General features: G+C 39.5%; 1 protein-coding gene across 1 annotated transcript; it reads left to right on the top strand.

The window, feature by feature from the left end:
• The first annotated feature begins 14,501 nt into the window (after positions 1-14,501).
• Positions 14,502-24,636, top strand: CKS2 (CDC28 protein kinase regulatory subunit 2). The gene is made up of 3 exons (XM_021009519.2): positions 14,502-14,767; positions 21,615-21,742; positions 24,305-24,636. Exons 1-3 carry the CDS (start codon positions 14,709-14,711, stop codon positions 24,355-24,357), a joined length of 240 nt encoding a protein of 79 aa, XP_020865178.1. The 5' UTR covers positions 14,502-14,708; the 3' UTR covers positions 24,358-24,636.
• The last annotated feature ends 289 nt before the right edge of the window (positions 24,637-24,925 follow it).

Raw genomic sequence — 24,925 nt, 5'->3', positions numbered from 1 at the left:
TACACAAATAGAAAAAGAGAATTGTCCACAAAACCATGAATATCTGATATGTATAGCTTTTTTAAAAGTATAATATCAATTGTCAACACCTGAGTTTCAAAGCTGTCCTGATTATCTGTGTCTCCCTCTGAATTTCCTTCTGTTTTCTTCTGATTTTTAAAAAAATGTTTCAATGACACTCTTTTCTTTCTTTTCTTTTTTTGGTATCTCTATTACTATCTCCCATCTCCCCTTCAAACTCACTCCATTGTAACAAATAAATATCATCAAGCAAAACAAACTCACACATTGGTTTTGTGGAAAAAAAGTATGGTCTCGGAGTGAAAGCAGTGACTTGCTTGAGCTCTCTCCCAAACCCTTCAAATACCAGTAAAAAAATGGCTCCAAACAAATTCTAAAGCAGCAGAACCCACAAAAAGACAGAGTGAAGCAAATTTCTAGCCCAAGACAGCCTGGATGGTTGATCAAAAAGGTATATCATGCAAGGCTGGGAGAGGAGTGCAGTGGGATGTGGGCATGGAGGCTGCAGCGAACCTCGAGCAGGCCTCAGAGGACTGAATTGCAGGCAGCTGTGGTGGCTTCCAGACTTCTCAACCAGGAATGACAAAGACAACTTAGAAGGTCAGTGGGAAAAGTCTGTTTCTGCTGTGAGAGAGGACCTAGGTCTCAGAGACAGCTCCAGAGAGCAGAGTGCAGGCCCTGGGGCAGTGGCTGTGTCCTGAGCTTTTGGCCCACAGACTGAGGGGGAATCGGGCGGCTGATCAGAGGGGGATTGCAGGGAGCTCTTTGCCAGTGCTGAGGCAGGAATCTCTTGCTTTGCCCATGCTTGGATCTGGGTCACAGTTCTGGGTGGTGGTCCTAGGGTGAGGAGGAGTGCTGGCGTGGTGGAGCTTGTAGTGGCTGTGGAGAGGAAACCTTCCTCACAGTTCCAAGATAGAAAAGAGAGCTTGTGGTCACTTATACACCAGGAAAGGAGTCAGCACCTCAGTCCTTATCATACCATCTTGGAAGAACTGAAAATTTACAGGTCCCTAGAAGTATCTCTGAAAACAGCTATACAAACCCCCAAAAGCTTGGGACAGTACATTCCCCACATTGGAAGCAGACTCCTACCTTAACAAAGAGTTTAAAACTCAAGTAATTGGCTGGGATCATGAGCAAACCTCGAAAAAAGAGTCAGACTATATTATCTTACTTTGGTGACAAAAAAGATCAAAACATACAACCAGAAGAAGACAACAAAGTCAAAGTTCCTACATCCAAAGCCTCCAAGAAAAATATGAATCAGTCCCAGGCCTTGGAAGAGCTCAAAAGGGATTTTGAGAAGCAAGTAAGAGAAGTAGAGGAAAAACTGGGAAGAAAAAAAAAGTATGGTCTCATTCTGCACGTTGAGTTCCTCACCTTTCTGTAAGGATATGAGTAGTATGCTTCATCATTGGTCCTCTGGAGTAGTGGTTGAGCATTGCATTAATCAGAGTTCTTAAGCATTTCAAAGTTGTTTTCTTTACAAGGTTGCTGTTTTAGTACCAATTGTTCTTCTGGTTCTGCTTGCCTCACTCTGCATCAGTTCACACACATCTTTCCAGGTTTCACCGAATCCATCACTTTAATTTTTGTAGCAAAATTATATTCTATTACTTTCATATACCATAATTTGTTCTGCCGTTCCCCAATTGATGGGCATCCCCTTAGTTTCTTGTTCTTTCTTACATCAAAAGTGCTATTATTAATATTTTGTACAAATGGGTACTTTTCTTCTTTCTTCAATTTCTTTGAGGTATAGACCCAGTAGTAGCACCAGGTCAAAGGATATTAATATTAATAATAATAGCTAACATTTATGTAGCACTTGCTATGTGTCAGGTATAGTGCTAAGTGCTTTACAATTACTATCTTATTTGATCCTCACAGCAACACTTAAAGGAAGGTGCTATTACTATCTCTATTTTACAGCTGAGAAAACAGGCAGACAGAGATTACGTGATTTGCCTAAGGTTATGCAGCTGTTGTCTGCAGATGTATTTGAATTGGGTTCTCCCTAACTTTTAGGCCCAGCGCTTGGTCCACTGAGCCACCTTGCTGACTTTAGGTATATAGTTCCAAAGCACTCTAGAGAATGGTATAACTCCACCAACGATGCATAGTGTATTTGTCCTCCCACAGCTCCTCTCCTAATTACTGTTTTCATTTATTGTCATCTTTGATAATATGATGTCCATGTGGTAGAACCTCAGAGTTATTTCTTAACATATTCTTCCAACACCTGCAAGCCAAAACATAAATAAATTGTTTTCTAAAAATCTACAACTATTTAAAAGTAAACTAGTGAGCCCTTCATTGGCTGTTTTAGGTATTGACTCAGGTTGAAGAAAAATGTTATAAAGACTGATAGTTAACTTTAACAATATTTTAGATGCGATTTTAGAATCAGAGGCCAGTTATTTAATTCTATTTCCCGTGACTTGGAAGAAGACTGTATACTATGTCAGAAAATAACTACCCATATATCAAGAATCTAAAGAGGAGATTCTGCCAGTTAGCTAATAACACTTACAAAGCATGAAGAACTGTACCAGTTAGGTACTAAAAGGAGGAGAAAACAAGATTCTTGAATATACCTTTGGCACCCAGACTTGATCCACTAGCACTTCTGGCTTCAGGATGATCCAGTTAGTGGTCATCTACTTCTCTTAAAAGCATTATAGAAATCATTTTACACTGGGCAGCTGGCTCCAATTCCAAAACTGCCACACTCCCAAATTAGGCATTAGGAAGCTGAAACACCCATTTCTCAGAATCATGATTTGCTGATCTGTGCTCAGGAAAAGAAACAGAAAGCCAGCCAACACAGCCTTTGGTAAGTTCAAGATACTTGATTGAACTTTCAGTACTTGTCAGCTGATAAAGCAGCCAGAATCAGGCCATGCTTCTTGTCAGTGGCCAACCCCTCTAATGCATAAACATCATCAGTTGTTACTTGAATGCTCCTCCTGCTGCTGATGCAATCATGGTTGGTTGGTATGGTTGCTGTTCTTTGTTCTCAAAGAGGACCAAAATGACATCTTTATGTTGCGGTTAAGGTACAGTGTGTTCAACTGTGACTGATCAGACCAACACAAGCTTGGAACACTCTACCACGAGTCAGGGACAAATAGTCCACATGACCATTTGGGGTGCAGCTGTCTCTAAATTTGCATATCTCACTTTTTTTGGAGCTACTGCAATTCTGGGAGATCCTGTGCCAGTGTCTCCCATGTCTCCCAAGAGATACCAAAGTTCTTCAGTGAATCTTGAGAATGTCCTTGTATCACTTCTTCTGACCTCCATGTGAGCACTTGCCTTGTGTGAGTTCTCCATAAAATAGTCTTTTTGGCAAACATGTGTTTGGCATTTGAACAATGTGGCCAGCCCATTAGAGTCGGGCTTTCTGCAATAGAGTTTCAATGCTTGGCAGTTCAGCTCAAGAAAAGACCTCAAGCATCAAGAACCTTATCTTAACAGCTGATTTTCAGAATCTTCCTAAGACTATTCAAATGGAAGCCATTCAGTTTCCTGGCATGGCAATGATATATCAAAGTTTCATAGGCATACAACAGTGAAGTCAGCACAATGGCTCTGTAGACCTTCAGTATGGTTGGCATTCTAATACCTCTTTTCTCCTATACTTTTCTTCACAGCCTCCCAAACACTGAGCTAGCTCTGGCAATGTATATGTCAACCTCATCATCTATGTGTATATTCCTGGAAAGTATGCTACCAAGGTAAGTAAACTTATCCATAGAATTAAAAATTTCTCCATTTTCTATAACTGATGATTCCACATATGGATGGTATGGTAGTGGCTAGTGGAGAACCTGTGTTTTCTTGGTATTAATTATCTGACCAAAATTAGCACAAGCAGCAGAGAGTAGATCTGTATTCTGTTGCATCTCAGCCTCAGAGGCTGCACTGAGTGCACCACCATCTGCAAACAAAAAGTTGCATACCAACTCTCCCTCCACTTTAGTCTTGGCTTGCAGCCTTTTCAAGTTAATGTCCATGCAATAGCTGACCTTGATTTCATTTTCATCCTTGTTGAAAGCATCTCAAAATATTGCTGAAAATATCACATCAAAAAGCATGGGAACAAGCTCACAACCCTGTTTCACTCCATTAGTGACTAGGAAAGTGAGACAGCATCATCCACTATCCAGAACCTATGCAAGCATGCGGTCATGAAATTGATGTACAATACAAACGAACTACTCCAGGCAACCAAATTTTGCCATGACCTTCCACAAGCCCTCGTAACTGACGATATCAAAGGCCATGGTCAGATTGACAAATACTGTGTACAGACCTCTGCTTTACTCCTGGCATTTCTCTTGGAGTTGTCAGGTGGCAAATGCCATATCAACTATTCATCAGCCCTTTTTAAAGCCACATTGGCTTCAGGTAGATGACTATGTTCCACATAAAGGATCAGCCTATCAAAGAGGACTCTGGAAAGAATCTTGACAGCAATGACCAAGAGAGACACACGCTCTCTGTCACTGTCACAGGACAACCTATATCCTTTTCCTTTATAGAGATAGACAGTGGAGGCATACTTGAATTCCTGGAAAATAACCTCCTCTTTCCATATAACCTGGAAATTTTCAGTCAGCTTTTGTATGAGCAGTAGATGCCCCTGTCTTGTAAATCTCAGCTAGAATAGAATTAGCACTAGTCATTTTGCCATATGAGGGGTGCCCAATGGCATTCAGTTAGAAGTTCAACTAGAGAGGGATTGACTTCAACCTGAGGCATAGAGTCAGTGGCTTCAGCATTGCCTGAGGACCATCGCTTGAGAACACTATGAAAATATTGAGCCCATCTCTCCAGCATCATGTCCTTATCACTAATAGATATGACTTCATCAGCACTAAGTAGTTGAGATGCACCATAGATCTTTAGCCCATAAATAGCCTTCAGAGCATTGTAAAAAATATATATATATTGGATTGTTATTATGCATGTAAAACTGAATTTCATCTGCCTTCTTACTGAGCCAAGAATCCTGCATCTCTCTAAGCTCTGCTTGCACTTTACTTTTGATGGACTTAAATGATGCTTTCATAGAGACAAATGAACTACCACATTGGTAAATCTGTGGAGTTCTCATTTTTCATTTAGCGGCTTCTGAATTTCCCCATCATTTCTGTCAAACCAAACTTGATGTTTGCAAGTGTTCTGGCCCAGATGAGTAAATGCAGTTCTGTATACCACATCTCTGAAAGCTGCCCACTTTTCTGCTCCACTGTTGCCAACAATGTGTTGGCTTAGCTTTCCCTCCAAGCTAGCAACAAACTTTATGCTGGAAGAAGCACTCTAATCTGTTGATAGTTATCTTGCCTTGGGCCACTACGTTTGTCGAATGTGAATATTTAGCTTGAAGGGGATACCTCTACAATCAGTCCAGCACTTTTTGCCACACGTTGCCTTCATCACTCTCACATCCTGTTTCTTCTCCTTACAATGACATCGTCTATTAAGTGCCAATATTTGCTGCAATGGTGCATCCACAAAGTTTTATTGCATTTAGGTAAACAGAAGACAGTGTTGGTGATGAGACATGAGACCCACAAGTCTTCAGTAATAAGTGACCACTGTTGTTACTATTTCTGACTTCATTCTTCCCAAGGACTCCCTATTATGTCTGATAGTCAGTGCCTACTCTGGTATTAAAGTCACCTAGGATTACAAACTTGTCCTCTTTTGGCACATTGATAATGAGGGTCTCCAGGTCTTCATAAATTTTTTCTTTGATCTCATCAGGGTCCATCATGGTGGGAGCATACACACTGATGAGGGTGGAGTGGTACTTTCCTACAAGTGGCAAGTGCACTGTCATGAGCCTGTAGTTCACTCCTTTGGGGAGGCATTATTAGCTTACTGGCTAGATTACATTTGATTGTGAAACCTACACCAGCTTCATAACACTCCCCATCACTGGGGCCACTCTAGAAAAATATGCATCCAGCTCTGACTTTGACAAGATGGCCTTTATTTGCCAGCATTGTTTCACTCCAGGCTGCTATTTGGATGTGGTACCTACTGAGTTCTCTCACAACAAGAGCTGTTTGTCTTTCAGTTCTACTGGATTTCATGTTGTCCATGAGCATAGGCACATTCCATGTGAGTGGAATTATCTTCACAAAAGTTTTTATACTTTTTTTTATGTTTTGACCCCATAATGGGATCCCTGCTTGCCACAGTAAATAGGCCAAGGTTTGGTGAAGCAGACAATTTTGGGGGACCCTTTTCTAGCCCCTTCCTCATACCAGGAGACGAGAAGCATGGTCTTTTAAAAAAAAAAAGCTGCTCAGATACCCAAGGGGGCTGCAAAATTTCCCTGCTGCTTCTGTCTAGTGAAAAGATGACCCTAAGTCCCCAGGCTGCCTGTGAGCAGGTTGTGACTGCAGCTCCCAGTGTATCCATACCTGCTGCTTCATCACTTGTCTGTTTCCACAAGACTTTCAGGCAGATAAACTCATTTTTTAAAATTCATGCATATATTGGATTTAAGTAAGGCAGAGTTGCTCGAAGTTATAGGCCTCACTCTCTCTTCCACAGTCAACAAAGCCCAGTGGCAAGACAAAAGTCAAGATGACTGGCAATGGCTCAGGATGCAGTGGATGACCTTGGCATCTTTAATGCCTGACTGAGCTCTAAGCACTCCACAGTGCTTCCTTCAGTCAACTTCATGGTCATGGAAAAAATTTCTATCATCCTCCCTTTCTGGTGGACCTCCACCTCCTAGAGGTATATAATGTTCTCCTGATGTATAGCATTCTCTGACTGAACTTCCTCTTCCCTTTCCCCCCCAAAAGAGTAAATGACTCGGAGATGAGAAAGTATATAACAACTCTCTTCTTGTGAGCTACATCTCACAAGACTTATGAAATCTTTTAGACTCATACTACACATGCACGCTCACTAAAAGCATTCAGGATTTCTAAAGTCAAGGAATGATCTTAAAAGAAAAACAAGCATTCAGGATTTCTAAAGTCAAGAAATAATCTTAAAAGAAAAGAAATGGGAGGGGAGGAAGGGGAAAGTAGGGAGAGGAATCAAAGATTTTGAGTGCTATGTCCCTGGGAGGAAAGGGGAGGAAAGTGGTCCCATGACTACTTACGATCAAATGAGATTATACATATGCAAAGCACTTAGTAAACCTTTAAAGCACATAAATGCTAGCTGTTGTTGTTGTTGTTGTTATAGATCATGGCATGGGTTAAAAAAAAAAAGCTCATCTATTCTTTGGGAATAGAAAGAAAGCAATCCCTGCCCTCAAGAAACTTCCATATCAGTTGGAAAGATGACATATAAATAAATGCATATATGCAAACAACATACAGAGTAGACAGAAAATAACCTTAGAAGGAACAAGCTCTAGCAGTTAGGGAAATTAAGAGAAGCTTCCTGTAGAAAGGCCTCCTTAGCATTTGAGCTACATCATGAGGGTAGTCTAAGAAGCAGGAAATCTAAGAAGCAGAAGTGAAGGAGGGTATTCCTGACATGGGGGATGATAAAGACAAGGCAAAGAAATGAGAAATGGAGTATTGCCTGTGAGGAACAAGAAGTAGGCCAGTACAACCTGCCTTTAAAATGCAGAAAGGGTAGTAGAGTATGGAAAGGTAGAAAGGGTTAGATTATGAAGAGCTTTAACTGCTAAATAGAAGATTTTCTATTTGATCCAAATGATAAAAGGAAGCCACTGGAATTTATTCATTAGAGGGTGAAATAGTTAAACCTGAGCTTTAGAAAAACCTTTTTTTTTTTTTTAGCTAAGTGGAAGACAGATTGAAGTGGGGACAGCGGTGAGGAAGGAAGATCAATTAGGAAGCAATTACAAATAGTCCAGATAAGATACATACATGTTAGGTGCTAGTAGCTAGAAAGAACAGGAAAGGCCTCTTACAAAAAATGGCATTTGAGCTAAGTCATGAAAGATAACAGGGATATCAAGAGGCAGGGATGAGGAGGAGTCAATGCAAAATACAGTGATGAGAGATGGAATAGACATGGTAAGTTAGGTGATATTGCTGGACCAAAAAAGGGACAGGGAGGAAAAGTAAAATATGAGAAGCTGGACATTTGCAAGGGGCCAAGTTGTGAGAAATCTCTTATTTGAGCCTGGAGGCAACATAAAGTTACCGGAGTTTGCTGAGCTGGGGAGGGGAAATAGAAAGGGTGACACGGTCAGACTTGCCCTTTAAGAAAAATTTTTAAAATATATGTGGAGGATGGATTAGAGTGGGGAGAGACTTGAGACAGTGAGACCAATTAGAAAGCTATTGTAATAGACCAGGTATGAGGTGATAAAGGCCTAGACTAAGATGGCAGCCATATGAATAGAGGGAAGGGGACCTACCAGAGATATTGGGAAGGTAGAAGCAAGATTTTTATTGGATAAAGAGTCAAGAAGGCTGAAGCTGCAAATCTGGAAGAGTGGGAAGGTTCTCTATTACTCCACAGTAACAGAAAAGTTCAGATGGGGGAAGGTTTTTGGGGAAAATACAATGCATTCTCTTTTGGACATGTTAAATTTGAAATGCCTAAGGGATATCCAGTTCTAAATGTCTAATAGGGAATTGGAGGTGTGAGAATGGTGCTTAGAAGAGAGACTAAGTCTGATTATATAGACCTGGGAATTACCTGGAGGCAGGAAGACATGAATTCAAATCTAACTCAAACACCTACTAGCTGTGTGACATGTGACAAGTCATTGCTCAGTTTCCTTAAATATAAAATGATGATAACAATACCAGGGTTGCTATGACAATCAAATGAGATAATATCTGTAAAGTGCTTAGTACAGTACCCGGCACATAGTAGATACAATGTAAATGCTAGGGATTATTACTATTAGCACAGAAATAACTGAATTCATGAGAACTGATGAGATCGCCAGTGGAGACAGCATAGAGAAAAAAGAGAAAAGTGCCCAAGGAATGGGGATTTGTGGGGTGGAGGGGCGAGCACAAGAGTTAGATAGAATGAAAAGGATAAAGATAAATCAAAGAAAATTAAGGAAAGGTCAAATAGGTAGGAGAAGAGCAGGAGAGATTAGAATCATGAAAACCCAGAGAGGAGAAAGTATCCAGTAGGAGAAATCAATCAACAGTGTCTATCAAGAATAAGGATTGAGAAAAGGACAATCATCTGTTAGACTGGGGGTGGGGAGGGAAAATAGGAATCACAATCATTTCACTACATCTTGATGGACCAACAATGTAGAAATCCTTCAATTACCTGGGGCCTAACATTAGAAAGTCCCCAATTCTTAAAGGCATGGTCTCATCTACTATTGTAACAATTGTATGCTGTCCTTTGATAAGAGACACTGCAGTTTTGCCTAAAAGGACTTCATTTAAAATTTTAAAAGTATTTCGTCTTTTCCCCTTGCCTTCTGCCCTTGAACAGGGAATATTCTCTTATTCTAATCATAAATCCTGTCATTTGCATTCTAAATACTTCTATTTTCTCCCCTGAGTGACACTACCACCCCTTCTTTATCTCTCACTTTCTGGTGAGATACTTTACTTTTCTATCCTAACTTGCCACAGAATGCTGCTGATTGGCCACTCCAAGCAGGCCTGAAAGGTTCTAAAAACCGAATCTGTACCCCAGGAATCTGAATATGCTATTAGTGAGAGCAGATTTTTATTTACTTTCAGTTTGGCCTCCTATATTTCACCCATAGTCATTAGACCCCTGCTGAGAAAGTATGCCTCTCCCAGGAGACTGAGGGAATTTCCTGACAAGACCTTATATACATATTTGTAGAAACCCACATTTTGAGATTCTAAGGGGAAGTCTTAGGAGGAGGTAAAAATAATTTCTGAGAATAATTTCTGAGAAATTCCCCAAGATTGACCTGGTCTACATAAGCCCATGGATTACAACTCCATTACCAAAATGTCACAAATTCCAGATATTTCTACAGATTTGTTATACTCTCACCCTCCTCCTTCAGGTACTTATCCCATGGCCTTCCCTCTCAGTTTTTCTCTACTTATTGACTCTTTCCCTGATACCTATAGACTTATAAGCAGTTACTTGAGGGCAGAGGGGACTGTTAGATTTTTTTCTTTGAATCCTGAGAGCCTAGCACAACACACAGAACGATTTTTCATTTTTTAAATGTAAAAAAACCCCCAAAAACCCTTCCCTTGACCTTGCTATCCCCCTTGCCCCATATCTTCCTTATCTCTTCAACTGTTAGATTCCTATGAGTGGCCTTTCCATTGCTACCTCTACTTTTTCAGCATCCAGTCAATCCTCCACCTCTTAAACTGAATTTACAACTCTAGTGAAACTGCCCTCTCGAAAATCACTTCTTAATTACTAAGTCTGAAGGCCTTTTTTCAGTTGTCATTCTCCTTGCCCTTTCTGCAGCAACATTTAATACTGCTGACTACTACTCTCTCTAACCATGTAGAAAAAATATGTTTAGTAATTTAAAAGATTCAAACTATTTTACTACAGATTAATAAACTCTGAACTAGTCCAAGGCTTAATTTGATCAATACAATGTTTTATAAATAAGAGCACCCTGAAGACCTCACTAGCATGAATGACTGATTAACCCCTCTTAATTCTAATACCTTCCCTCTATTGTTTCCTTTATCCAGTATATAGCCTGTTTTGTATATGTTTGTTTGCATGTTGTCTCCGCCATTGGATTGTAAGCCACTTGAGGGCAATGGCTGTCTTTTCCCTCTTTGTATCCCCAACATTTAACAAATTGCCTAGCACTTAGTAGGTGCTAATAAATGTTCTGATTGACTGGGAGGAGGAGAGTATGTGCATCAATAATCACTCAGAAGAGTGAAATTTAGCTCTACTTGAGTTGAGTCACAGAAATAAAAAGAGAAGACTTCTTTATAGGCACCAAGCCAAAGATCAAATGAGAGATGGAATAATTCACAAAATATTATTCTGAGAGAGTTAAGAGGACCAAGGGAATAGACAGTATTATACATACAATGACACCTCCCTTAGGTAACTAACTAAATACCTAAATAACTAAATAACAGATTCCATATCAGAATGTGGCTCCAAAGGCCGCATATATGTTGAATGTTCCAGAGTAAGAAATGAAGAGTTGGTTGTATAAAAGCTGATATCTTCTTTATCAGCATAAAAGAAACCGAGGCAAGGTCAGGCAAAGAGATCAACTGAGGCTTGACCTCATCACCAATAGGTCTATTCCAACTAGACCTGTGTCAAGATATTAGGAGACACTCTGTTTTCCAGAGCTAAGGCCCAGCAAGCAAGCTATGCCCTGAGCTTGGTATAACAACGATCCTTTGTGCTCATACTCTGGATGATCTCAACCTCTGGCAAAACCACATAAATACTGTATTGCTTTGACCAGGTATTCTCTGAGTTCAGATAAGCATGAAACAAGCTTGGACAAGTACCCATGCTGGTCATGAAGCCCTGCTAAGAATCAGATGTGTCTCATAGTTGCCGATACCCCTCACTGTCAGTGCTACAGCTCACTGGGTAGCCATTGGTATAAGTATTGAGATCTCCCCACGAAGCCTCAGGTCCCCCCACCAGGGGTGACCCTACCCCGCCCAGGCTCATGTATCTAATTTGTCTTCTTGCTTGGAAGCCCTTTCCCTCACTTTGAAATTAAACTTCTGCTTGATTCCTGACTGCTGTCTCCGGCTGCTTTGTGCAGCTCCCAGCCACAAGTTAGAGGCCGGTTTGGTCCAGTTGACACTTACATAGAAGCTTATGTTTTCTAGGTGGTAAAGTGGACATGGCACTGGGCCTGGAGTCCCAGAGATTCGAGTTCCAATTTGGTCTCAGAACTTACTAGTTGTGTGATGCTGGGCAAGTCATTTCACCTCTGTTTGCCCCAGTTCCCTCACCTGTAAAACGGAGAGAATAATAGCACCTTCCTCCCAGGGTTGTTCTGAATATCAAATGAGATAATAATTGTAAAATGCTTAGCACAGTGCCTGATATATAACAAGCACTATATAAATGTTAGCTATTATTATCAGCACAAGGGAAACTGAAGTGGGTGTGGGAGAAAGCTGGGCAGGGCAACTGAGGCCTGACCTCATCACTAATAGGTCTATTAGAACTAGATTTATAGGATCTCATACAGAGGTAAACATTGAGAAGGTAAACTGCAATGAGGTCCAGAACAGGATCTCAATTTACTAGTATTTTCCAATCTTTCTATGATAGATATTTGAGGATACTTTTAGAACTGATAGACTCAGTGGTTTGAGTGATAAAGAGTAACAATACTTGTGATACTATATCAAGGTGAGTTTAAGACCCCCTAAGGAAGTTGTTGATATAAACAGGAAAATGGTCACTGCAGTTGTGGTATGTCCAGACAATCCAACACTCATGGGAGAAGCACTGATTGGAGCTAATTCCAGACTCTTTGAGATTGCAGCAGGATAACTGCAAACAACAAGCTGTACACTTTGACCATTCATGAAGACTGTGTAGGGATCTAGAGAGAATAGAGGTGTCAGTGAATATTAACTTTAGAGTGCTAACTTTTTAACCTCTAGACTAGATCCTGAGATATTCTACTGTGGAGATTCCCTGGTACCAGAAGAGTAGAAAGAGATTAAAGCTGAAACTCCGCATGTTCTCACTTCATGAGTGGGATATAGGATGTGCTCACGTGAAGTCCAAAGAATACCAATTGAGAACAGTGCCTGGCACATAGTAAGTACTTAATAAATGCTTGTTATGATGAATAAATATTGGACTATCACTGAGAAATTCAAAGATTATGTATATGGAGCAGAGGTTCAACTATGTACTGACATTTGACCAGTGCCAGTTTGGATCCTGCCTGCCAGAGATGCCTAGCAGAACTGGCCAGTTATTTCAGCATTCATCACAGGCCTAGAAAGAATAATTTGGATACAGATGCTTTGTCCAGCTTGCCATTTGACACAGGAGCTGCACCAGAAGAAGGTCTGAGAGCTATCTATGATACCCAAGGACCTGGAATAGAACCAAGCAGAAGCATAGCTGATACCACTACTAGTCCCATACCCCAAAGAGATCAAAGAAAAAGGAAAATACATGTACAATTTATGGCAATTTTCAAAAACTGGAAACTAAGGGCATATCTACTTACTGGGAATGGTTAATGACCAATGCTAAATTGTTACTGGTAAACCAGAAGAAATAGTTAGTTACACATGTATCCAAGTGACAACACTAGAGACTGGCCATGTAAAATGTGCCTTGCATGTGATTGCATGTTTCTTGCTGCCTATGCTAACTACTGAATGTTTATGTTTATTATTTTGCTTTTCTCTTCATTTGATTGCACCCTGTATTGTGTCCAAAATGCATTTGCTCTATTTATTTTTGCACACATGCCAATATATATAGCTAAACTTTTCCTATATAGGCCTACTTCTAGTATTATTTTACAACTAACTAGCTTTGCCTTGTTAGTCATGTTTTGCTGTGTTATTTATGGTTAATTGCAGAATAATCAGAGCATACATGTACTTTGAGGCTTTTCCTGTACTGTCTACATGTAACTTAGGCCACTTGTCACTGAAGTTACTCTTATCAGATGAAAATTCACCTGCTAATTAATGAAATTAAATGTAACTACTAAGAAACAATTATTTATAAATTCTCTTTACAACATGCAAGGATTTTTTTGAAAATAATAATGCATGTTTAATTCCATTGCTCAAGAGCAAAAAGGGTTTTTGAACCTCAATAGAATTTTAAGATATTTATTCCATTTTCATTTTTAAAATTTGTATTTTCTGTCAATGTTCCATAATTTGTCCAATATTTTATAGTTACAAATGTAACTATAATTAAAAATGTAATTAAGGTTAATTTTATATATGCATTGTATTATTTCAAATATGTATAATTATTGGATATAATTAAAAATTAATGGTTTTTTTAAGTATATGCACGTACAATAGTACATTTATATAACTTTGGGGGGAGGGGTTTCGTGCTCAAAAAACGTTTCACTGACCGATTAAAAATAACCTGGATATTACATTACATCATCATTGCCCTCCAATCCCCTAGGCAACAAAACGGCCCCACAGCACACCCAGAGGTTGAAACCCAGGAAGCGGTTGCTTTAGAGAACCCGCACCGCCCCTACCGGCCTCAACGGCTCCTCGGGCCTCTAACGTTCCACCAAGCACGCGCACGCACGCGCATGCTGACGAGAAAACGGTGTCTCCAAAGAGGAACTTCTCCAAAATCTAGCCCCGCCTTATCCCCTCCCCTCTCACTTAACCGACAAACTCCTCCTACTCCAACCCCTGACCCTGGTCTAGTGTACGTCATAGTTCTTCCCGCCCCCTGCAACCCGCCTCCCTACGGGCCTGGTAGCTTCCCAACAGACCTCTGATTGGTCAATTGTGAGGACCCGGGAGAGCGGATGAGGAAATGAGCCTCAGGGGTTGGGCAAAGCTTGGAAACCTTCAGTGGGTTCCACCCCTTCCGGAGAGAGCGCGAGATGAGTGGTTGTTGCTCGTGTCCAATCAACTCCCGGTTATTGGATTCAAATCAAGACCCCTGGGGGAAGGGAGCTCCTAGCAGTTACTTGTAGTTCCTGTCGCTGCTTCGGCTTCCCCGGTATATTCCTCAGGGCTGCTGCTTGTCGCCGGCGTAGCTCTTCGGGACTCGGCGCTGCCGTCAGTATGGCCCACAAGCAGATCTACTACTCGGACAAGTATTTTGATGAGCACTACGAGTACCGGTGAGGAGCCCGTTAGCGGAGGCTTGCGGGCGGGGCGGGGGTGCGTGGAGAGCGGGTACGAGGGGCCTTCCCGGGCCGTCCCCTCCTCTGTCTCCCTCCGCGCATCCACTTCGGCTTCCCTCTTTTGTTTGGACGGCCCCGGGGGCGTACAAAAGCAGCCTGGTTCTCGGGGGCTGGGCCCGGCCTGTGCGGCGGCCTGGGGACGGGGTTAGACTTGGGGGCTCAGGGCCTAAGGAGGAATCCCCGCAGGCCCAAGCTAACATGGGGAGAGAAGATTGGGGAAGGCCGAGGAGCGGGACGTGGACCGCGGGCTGGTGGGGCTTGTTCTTCTCGCCGGCCTAGAGGCCCGGCCGTCGGACCCTGCAGTTGGAGAGAAGGAAAGTGAAGCCCTAGCTAGGCCTTTTAACCTCGAGCTCAGTCAAGTGATTTTTAATCAGTTGTATCAATTACAACTGCACTGAACGTCGGTTCTCACTTTACTCACCTCTGAATATCATATCATAGGACTATTGGGGCTGGAAGAGAACTTGGAGGTAATAGAATCCACTCATTTAACAAATTGGGAAACTGAGGCCCAGAAGTGACTAGCTGCATGTCTTATTTTACCCACTGAGGGTGTAAGTTAGGAGACTTGGGGGAGGGGGGCTGTGAAAGGGAGGGTTTCTCCAGCTCCTGAACAATAGAGGTTTATTTGAGGTTAAAGCTACTTTGGTGCCGTGGACAGGATCCTGGAGGCAGAAAAACTTGAGTTCAAGTCGTCCATCAGACATGGTTTTTGACCCTGGCCAAGTCTCTTAAACACTTTGAGCCTCTGTTTCCTCATTTTTAAAATGAGGGAGTTGGACCACGTTGCCTCCAAGGTCTCTTCCAGCTGTAAATTTGTTTTCCTAGTGACTGAATTAAGCTATGGCTGTTTTGGCTACAGCTTCTATTTTATAGTTATTTTTTCTCTTCTTCCCCTTCCATCTTCACCAAATCAAGATACGCTCTTCGAGTTATGCCTTGAGTTGACTAGAGGTTTCATTTATGTTTTGTCAGCATTAGTTGATTTTTGCTTAAGTAATCAAGCAGCATTTATTTAGGGAATACTTTGGGCTAGGGAAAACTGCCCCTGCCCTTTAAAGAGCCGGCCTCCTTCGAGGAGCTTAGAAGCGGGGCTCCCCCAAAGCAACATGTATTTAAATAGATGTAAGATGAGATGTGAGGTAATTTTTGAGGGGGTACCGTAGCTTGAGGGCATTAGGAAAAGTGTCATGTAAAAGGTGGCTCTTGAAAGGAGCTTTTAAGGAAACTAAGCACTCTACGGAATTTTAATGAGAGTGGTTCAGGTAGGAAGGAAAGTCATAATCTCTTGTGCCGTGTTTCAGGGGCAGCTATTTACTGCTAAGCTCAGAAAACTTACTAGTGACTGGCTGGGTAAACCCACAACTAATGTGGAAGAAAGAATTCATGTCATGCTTCTACTGGCTGAAAGCCTTATCTTTTGCATTTTCACCTCCTTCACAGCTAACTCAAATCAATCAATCAAGCCTTTATTAAGCAGCTTTACTATTTAGAGACTTGATTGACAAGTTGTCTAGAAAATCGCTAAGTCAATTTTTGTAAAGCTGTAAGCTTTCTTGAAAAAGCTGAATAAAAAGCAGAAATTAAAAGACTTTTGAAAACGTTCAAGTTAAATGCTATATTCTCATGATTAATGACTTTTAATTAACAGAAGCTGCTGAGCCTTCAGTTTTTAATATCAGACAGTAATATGACCCATTGAAAAGGAGTAATTCAATCAAGAATTTTACTTTTTTTGGTTCACACCGGTGGTTTCATTGGTGTAGGGAGCTGCCTAGCAAGGGAATTTCTACTAATGCATATTAGTGACTCTAGTAACTTTGTTTTAGAGAGTTAACTGGAATAAGTTTAAATTACTTACCTAAAGGAGCTTACATGTTATATCTTTCCATGATATAACAATAGGTCAGTTTAACTTGCATTCTACTATATTTAGCTTCCATATCACTCCCTGTGAATTAGGATTTAGATTTTTTTTTCCACTAGGCAGTGGGGTTAAGTGACTTGCCCAGCTAGTTAAGTGTTATGTTTCTGAGTCCAGATTTGAACTCAGGTCCTCGTGAATCCAGGGCCAGTGCTCTATCCACTACATCACCTAGCTGCCCCTACGACTTAGATTTTAAATTGATGGAAATGGCCTTGTGTTATTTTGTGGACTTGTTCACATAGTACTATAGAGTACTATTTTTGTACTCTTTAAATTTTAGTTTGAATTTTGCACGTGCCTGCAACTGCTACTGCTACAAACGTCCATGTAAAGACCTTTGGAAATACTTATTAAAATTATTATTTTGTTAAATTAGCATTAGATAACTTGAAATGACCGAAGAGGTTCATGACCCGGCATAAAACTTATCATTAGGCAGGTATCCTCAAAGTACATTGTTGAAGTATTTATGAAATTTCTGAGTTTGACATATCTGCATACATGTATACACAGACACACATAAAGTTTTACGATGAATCTGTGATAGTATGTATGCTACAATCAAACCCTAAATTTTTGAGGAAATACCTCCGTGAAATTTAAAATCTGTAGTTAGGGTTTCAGCCTTGTATTTATTTATTAGTCATACTTTTTGTTAAGTACCTACTGTGTCCTGGACAAAAATTACTTTTCCAAACAAAGGAAGACTATTGACACCTAAGGACTGGTAACATACCATTGATTAGTAAACATTGCTAAACATTTATGGTTCTCAACTATACTGGAAATAGTTCTTATTTCTACTAGACTAGTTAAGTAAACGAGTTAGCAGAATTGGTCAGGGAACTCGTGTGTTACCAGGGATTGTATTTTTAAAATTTAAAGGCCACTGGTGATTATCAATGCTGACATTATTATAATGATGTTACAGTAAGATATTTCTTTTGGGAGAATAGCTTCAGAAGCCAGTCAAAACATGTGGTGGGGCAGCTAGATGGCTCAGTGGATAGAGCTCCAGCCCTGGAGTGGGGAGGACCTGAGTTCAAATACAACCTCAGACACTTGACACTAGCTGTGTAACCCTGGGTCAGTCACTTTAACCCCACCTGCCAAAACAACATTCTGTGGAAACTGGAATTCCTCTTAAAAGTCCAACCTCACATTTGCATTCTGGGAAAGTGACATTATGAAAGATAACTAAGACTTCATTTTATCCTAGAGCCAGTAAAAAGTAATCATCATGCCTGCCACATGACTAGTCACAGCCAGATACCTAGGGAAATGTATTCTCAGGAAAGCCCTTCTGGTTCTAAAAGTGGCAGCAGAGAGAGTGAACAGCAGAGGGAAATTATGGTTTGTTTAAAACTATTTCACTTTATGATAAACTGTTCTAGGAGCTATTTGCATATATCCAATGGTATATTAGAAAAGCACAGGAACTGAGCCTGATCCATTGTGCCAGGGCACTTTTCCAGCTGTGTAAAACTTAAAGGCTGGTACTTAGAAGAACTGCAAAAGAAAAAGGGGCTGAAAAGTCATGGGTAAAATAAGTTAAGTATTTTCTACTTCTTCCCACCTGGTCTTACCCTTCCTGTCCCATTAATTCTGAATCTCTGGTTGTCATTATTCAAACCCCATTCTCTACCCCACTACCTTCTCTCTTGTTACCAGCTCCTCCCTCTTTCTAAATCCCATCCCTGCCTTCCCACTCCCCCACCCCCAATCCAACTTTGAAGCTTTTATCCACCCCTTCCAACATGAGCTCTGGAATGCCTGCTCTGTAAGTAACAAACTTACTTGCATCTTATATCTTTCCTTTCCCTACCCCATCAATCTTCTGGCTCTCAGAGACCTGGCTTTCTCTTGATGACAAAGCCTTTGGCCACTCTTTCCAGCATTCTTGCTTCCCTCCACACAGTGGTCTAGATAGGGGAATTGGAATACTTCTTGCTCCTTCAAGCCACTTAAGGGCAATCCCTCTACCACCATCATTCATTAACTTCTTTGAGATTTGCAAAATCAATATCTACGAGCCAATTAAAATTCTGGTAGCTGCTGTCTGTTGACCTCCAGGATACTTCCCTTCTTTCCCCAGTGAGTCTAGAGCCTGGTGCACAGTCTCTCTCCTCTCCAGCTCCTACCCTATACTAGGATAAGCATATGTAGAAACCTCTCAGTTTCTAAATTTAGTCGTTTCCTAAGATCTGCTTCAACATATCTCAGCTATACATAGAGGTAGTCTTATGCTTGATCTTGCAATTATCACACATTCCATGTTTGTGAACTCTGAAATTCCCTCTCTGATCATAATTTCTTGTCATTCCATCTCTTCCTTTTCCTTGCAATCCCAAACCCTGTTCTTTGTTTTCACCATGGCTCCTAATCCCTCCACCCCTCAGTTCTTTCCTAGGCCTTCACCTCTGCACTGAAATCTTCTGCCCCCTTTTCCTCTCATTGGTCTTGCTCTCTCCAGCCTTATCAGTCTAATAGTCAAGCATCCTGAAAGATAAGTCTCAGTGTTAGCCACTTCTGCAACATAAGCAATATTGGAGTATTAATCAAAATACTAGCATGTGTCTTAGTCTCTTGAATTGAATGATGTATAATCATTTATTAAGTAGCTATGTTCAAAGTACAGTATATATTTTAATACAAGTTTGTTATACACTCAATCTTATTATGAGACTAGGAGCTTTGGCAGAGTTCTATTCTTTTCCCTAATCAGCTGTCTTTCAGATGGTGTGAGAGCCTAAATTTAGACCTAGTCCAACCTCTTCATTTTATAGATAAGAAAACTGAGGCCCAGAGAAAGTAAGTGAATGGCCCACAATCTTGAATCTATTCAATTCCAAAATAGCCTCTAAACCCAAGTCTACTCACTCCACAGTCAATCCTTTGTTATCATTATTATTATTAATACTTTTAATAATTTGGTTTAAAAGCAGGTAATACAAATAGAGCACATTCCTGCTTACAGCACCTTTCTTCACAACATCCTTGGTGGGGAAGGAGATAAAAAAACTGTCCATCTCCATAAGACTTTTGAACTTGTACTGTTTGGGTGATAGTTGACATCACAGAGCTGGAGCTCAACAGAAAAGAATAGTGTTCACTAATACCTATAGATTAGGAGGAAAAAAGGAAAATGGAGCAATCAGAATGAGTAGTGATTGATTACAATGAGAAAAGGAAGAGATAAAGGGGACTGCCAGCTTAAGAAAATCAGTCTGTCCCTTGTATTTGTAGAAGCTCTTCCCTTGCCATTTTCAATAGTCAGGTTATTTGCCAGTCCCCAATTCCTCTTCCAAATAAAAATCTAACTGTTCAGTACTTTTGAATTTTGTTATTACTTGTTTTTATGACAGGATTGCTTTTAAAAAGTCTGTAGTTTCAGAAATAACATTCTGTAATGCCTTGTACTTTTCCTCAAATAGCTGTCCTTTAACATTTGCTAAATCACAGAATTTCAGCTTTGGAAGGTACCTTTGTGACCATCTGATTTAACCTGTAAGTTGGAAAAAAGTAATCCCCTACTTGGGGAGCAGTTCCACTTTTGGATAGCACCAAAGTTTCTCATTAAGCCTAAATTTCCTTCTTTTGTAAGTGTAATCTAGGTGACAGCTTTTCAGATATTTCAAAACACCTATCATCTCCCCTTTAGTATTTGAATCTTCTCCTAGCTAAACATCCCAATTTTTTAGTTCCTTTAACCAATCTGCCCTGCCATGATCTTGAGTACTTTTGGAAACTTTCCAGTATATTGATGTTCTCATCTAAGTATAGTGAACAAAAGTAAAAACAACACTATACAAGTCTTCTGACAAGGTCAGAGTCCAATTAGAAGCTGTTGGTATTGCAGTGGATAGAACACTGGACCCGGAGTCAAAAAGACCTGAGTTCAGATCTAGCCTCAAGATACTTTCTAGCTATGTGACCCTCAGTACCTCCATAGACTTGTAGTGGTGAAGTTGCTTATTGGAATCCACCTTTAAGACTTTACATTTGCTCATTTTTAAATGTTATTAGTTTCAACCCTGTGTCCCAATATATCAAGTTCCTTTTAGTTTTGGATATTAACTCTGGCTTCCAGTATATTAGCTGTCCCTCCTAAATTCAATAACATGTTCAAGTCTACTAATGCTACTTAAGCTTTTATCCAGGGCATTGATTTTAAAAAAAAAATGCTAAGCAGCACAAGGGCCAAGCGCAAACCAACTTCCTGGGGCATTCTCTTGGAGACCTCTTTCCATGTTAACATTGATGACTTCCTTGGGTCTAGCCATTCAACCACTTCTTAAGCTATTTAATTTTAGTATCATCTAGCTCATATGTCTTGGTATTTTCTTATAACCATAAATCACAGAGTACTACTTTAATTCTCTTAAGAATTGAGAAGCAGCATGGAACAGTAGGAAGATCACTGGATTTGGAATAAGACTGGTTCAAAACCCAGCTTTGCCATTTACCATCTGTCTGATCAAGCCACTTAATTTCTTTGGGTCTCGGCTTCTTGCAAAATTAGAGCAGAACACTTCTGGGCTTCCTTTTAATTCTTAAAATTATAATCCTGTGTTCTTAATTATAGATTGCTAATAAAGATATGAAAATGAAAGGAATCTTCCAGTCCTATTTCAAAGATCCTATGAATTGTTGATTAAGTCACAGCCTGACTTAATTGAATTACACTTACATGGAATCACTTAGACATATCTTAAATGAGGCCTGAATTTTGTTTTTGCTCTTTTACTCAATCTGTAACTTTGGGTAAATTAATTTGACTTTTGGGCCTTAGTTGCTGCATTTATGAAGCTTCCAACTCAAAACTGTTATTACATGTGCTTATAATTTTTTTAATAGGCATGTTATGTTACCTAGAGAACTTTCCAAGCAAGTACCAAAAACCCATCTGATGTCTGAAGAGGAGTGGAGGCGACTGGGTGTCCAGCAGAGTCTTGGATGGGTTCATTATATGATTCATGAGCCAGGTATTTTTTATCATTGAAATATAAACTTTAAATTGTCTGTTTTGCTTGGCAGTCAGCATCTTTTATTCATCAACTAGGATAACAGTGAATATACTTATTTGGCATAATTTATCACCTTATTATCAGAAATGCCTTCTGGAGTTTTAACCAAGAAGAACATTGAAGAACCACAGAGAAGAACTTCAGAATTTATTTATGGCAAAAGATATTGCTCTTCTTGGCTAATAAAATAGTACATATGATGTTTATTCTTTAGGGGATAAAAGAACTAGGATGTGCAGGTAAGAGTGTCACACTAAGTGTTTTACTCTTGTAATAAGCAGTTGGCTATTGGTTCAGTGGATAGAGCAATGGGCCTAGAGTCAGGAAGACTAGAGTTCAAATCCAACCTCAGACACTTAATAGATGTGACCCTGGGCAAGTCATTTAACCTCTGTTTGCCTAAATCCTGGATCACTGCCTAGTTGTGACAAAAGGTGATCCACTGGAGAAGGAAATGGCAAATCACTTCAGTATCTTTACCAATAAAACCCCATGGCCCGTACTGTCCGTGGGGTCACAAGAGTCAAAAATGACTGAAAACAACTAGTAGACAAGAATTTTCTATATCTAGAAGTGTTTTTCCCCTAGTAGATAAATATCTTTTTCATTTAAAATCACGCATTTAAGTTGATAGCTATATTTTGTAATGGAGAAAGTGACTTTTAACCTCTGTACATTTTAAAATTGTTTCCGCATTAAAATATTTTTTAGTTTAAGAGTAAGTTCTTTACTCTTAAGGCATATAAGCAGTATGCTGGTGTTAGAATGAATGTCGTGTACATGTACATGTACATATACACACGTTCGTGTTGTAAGGGGGGAAGAGCTTAGTGTGATATTCAAAGAATCTGTTCTTGGCCATATGTTCTCATTTTTCTCAATTATTTGGTTGTACAATGGCTAACGTTGCAACTGGAGTCAGGAAGACCATAATTTTAATACTGCCTAAGCCCCAGTTTCTTCATCTGTAAAATATGAATAGTAATAGCATCTACCACACATAGTTATTATGAGGATCAAATAAGATAATATATGTGAGGTACTTTGCAAACCCTTAGGTTCTATATAAAGTCACAGATCGAGTAAAACCAAAAACAAAACTTGGCCTTTTTATTAAGATATGTGTGGTTCAAGTATTTTTAAGTAAAATTAAATTTTTTTAAGAATTATTTTGAAACTGGGTAATCAGTCTATAGTTGTAAGGCTTTAATAAGATAAGTATGCTTTATTTTCAGAAGCACCTAGAGGGAAGATAGGGGACTCATAATACCAAAATTTCTTGTATATTTAATACAAGTTCTTTTATTTTGAAATATATCTGGGCATGTGCATTTCATGAATGCTTAGCATAGTTATTGAACTGTGACTAACAAAAATCCCTCCTTTGTAGTCTGTTTTCAGTGCTTACAAATATTAGACTTAAATTGTATAACTTTCTGTGTGTTTGTGAGCCCTGAATCATGAATTTCAAACAAAATGATGAAGTGTAGTAGAGAAATCTGGATTAGCTTAAGGGGCATCCTACTTCTCCTATTCCTTGTTCATTCTAGAGATGTAAACGACAGCAACAACTAGAACAGTACTGCCCTATATCTAACACTATATGGCCCACACTTAACTTTCTTTGTTCTGTAGAGAAATGTTTTTAAAACAATAATTGATTCCTGAATTACGAATTCTTTATTTAGCTTTGGCTTTGAATGTCCAAAAAGTTGCTGCTGTTGACTCTGTCTTCTAGGTGTGAATTAGTGTGGGCAGGGAATGTCTTTTTATTTTGGTTCTTCCCTTAAGAAATAGATAAATCCCCAGAAATAGAAGGGTCACAATCAAGGAACTAGACAGTTCCATCCCCTAGATTTTCCTACTTCCATACATATAATGTAACTAGTTGAAACAGCTTCGGATAAATTGCCTTCCTTCTATGAAAAATAGTATTCTTTTTTTCCTGCTGAGTCACTGAAGTGGAAGCAGGTAGTATGGTATAGCAGAAAGAACACTACCTTTGGAGTAGTTTAAAAACAAAAAGTCTGCTTCTACTTACTACTTTTTGACTTGTCTGTGCTTCAGTTTCTTTCTCAAATGAAAGGATTGGATGGACTAGATAATCCTTAAACTCACTTCCACTCTAAATCCTATAATCTGCTAACCATACCATTGCCTAACATGATTTCTTTGTTCTACCTTTTTACCCTTGGGTAACTGAAATAACATTTGGGAATCATGTTTATTAAGTTAAGCATCAGAAACACCTTTTTTCACTTTTCCCATGGTCATTCCATAATGAATTTTGATGAGAATTTGATCACTCAGACATTTTTGAAAGTTCATTTAATCAATCTGTGGAGTGCATAATTGAGTTATTAGTAGGTTTTAAAAAATAATTTTGCTTTTCTTTCTGTCTGCTCCCTTTTCTATTTCACCCGTATTGCGATGATGATGATGATGATGATGATGATGATGAAAATTGACTGTGCCTCCTATACACTTTGACAATAATTTTGTTGTATTTTTCCCCCACAGAACCACATATTCTGCTCTTTAGAAGACCTCTTCCAAAAGAACAACAAAAATGAAGTTTATTTGGGTTCTTCACTTAAATTTTTTTCAAACTATGTATATGTGTATATATGGTAGTATTCAGTGAATACTTGAAAAAATGTACAAATCATTCATCCATACCTGTGCATGAGCTGTATTCTTCACAGCAACAGAGCTCAGTTAAATGCCACTGCAAGTAGGCTGCTTTACGATGTTTAAGATACAGTTTTTCTCTAGTCAGTTTTCTCTTTAACATAAGTGCCTATTTGACTTCTCCTTGAATTACATTTAATAAAGTTCATATGTTACATGTATGTCTGAGTACTTGGTAATTGGGGTAGGTGTTCAAATGTTCAGATTTTCCATTGTTAATTTATAAATATGATGTACACTTTCCATTGTTTTAGAAATTTATAATTCAAGGAAATAAACTCTTTAAAAACAATGTAGAAAAAAAGTTAAATGAATGTTAAACTGCATGGTACAGTAGAACTAGCATTAATTTGAACAATTAGTAACAACATCTACTAAAACTGGAAGATCCCTGCCACATAGGCTAGTTTTTTTCCTAAAAGGCAGTGAAACAGGCCTCAAGACTGAATT

The sequence above is a fragment of the Phascolarctos cinereus genome, unplaced genomic scaffold, assembly GCF_003287225.1.
Source record: "Phascolarctos cinereus isolate Bilbo 61053 unplaced genomic scaffold, phaCin_HiC Scaffold_4;HRSCAF=312, whole genome shotgun sequence".
NCBI classification, from domain to species: Eukaryota; Metazoa; Chordata; class Mammalia; order Diprotodontia; family Phascolarctidae; genus Phascolarctos; species Phascolarctos cinereus.
Note: the sequence above shows the minus strand (reverse complement) of the source record. Positions and strands in the feature narration are given on the sequence as shown.

Excerpts from the sequence above, each read along its gene's own strand:
- CKS2 (XM_021009519.2), top strand. The coding sequence starts at position 14,709 with ATGGCCCACAAGCAGATCTACTACTCGGACAAGTATTTTGATGAGCAC. Across the intron at positions 14,768-21,614 it reads GATGAGCACTACGAGTACCG|GCATGTTATGTTACCTAGAG; the intron begins GTGAGGAGCCCG and ends TTTTTTTAATAG. Across the intron at positions 21,743-24,304 it reads TTATATGATTCATGAGCCAG|AACCACATATTCTGCTCTTT; the intron begins GTATTTTTTATC and ends TTTCCCCCACAG.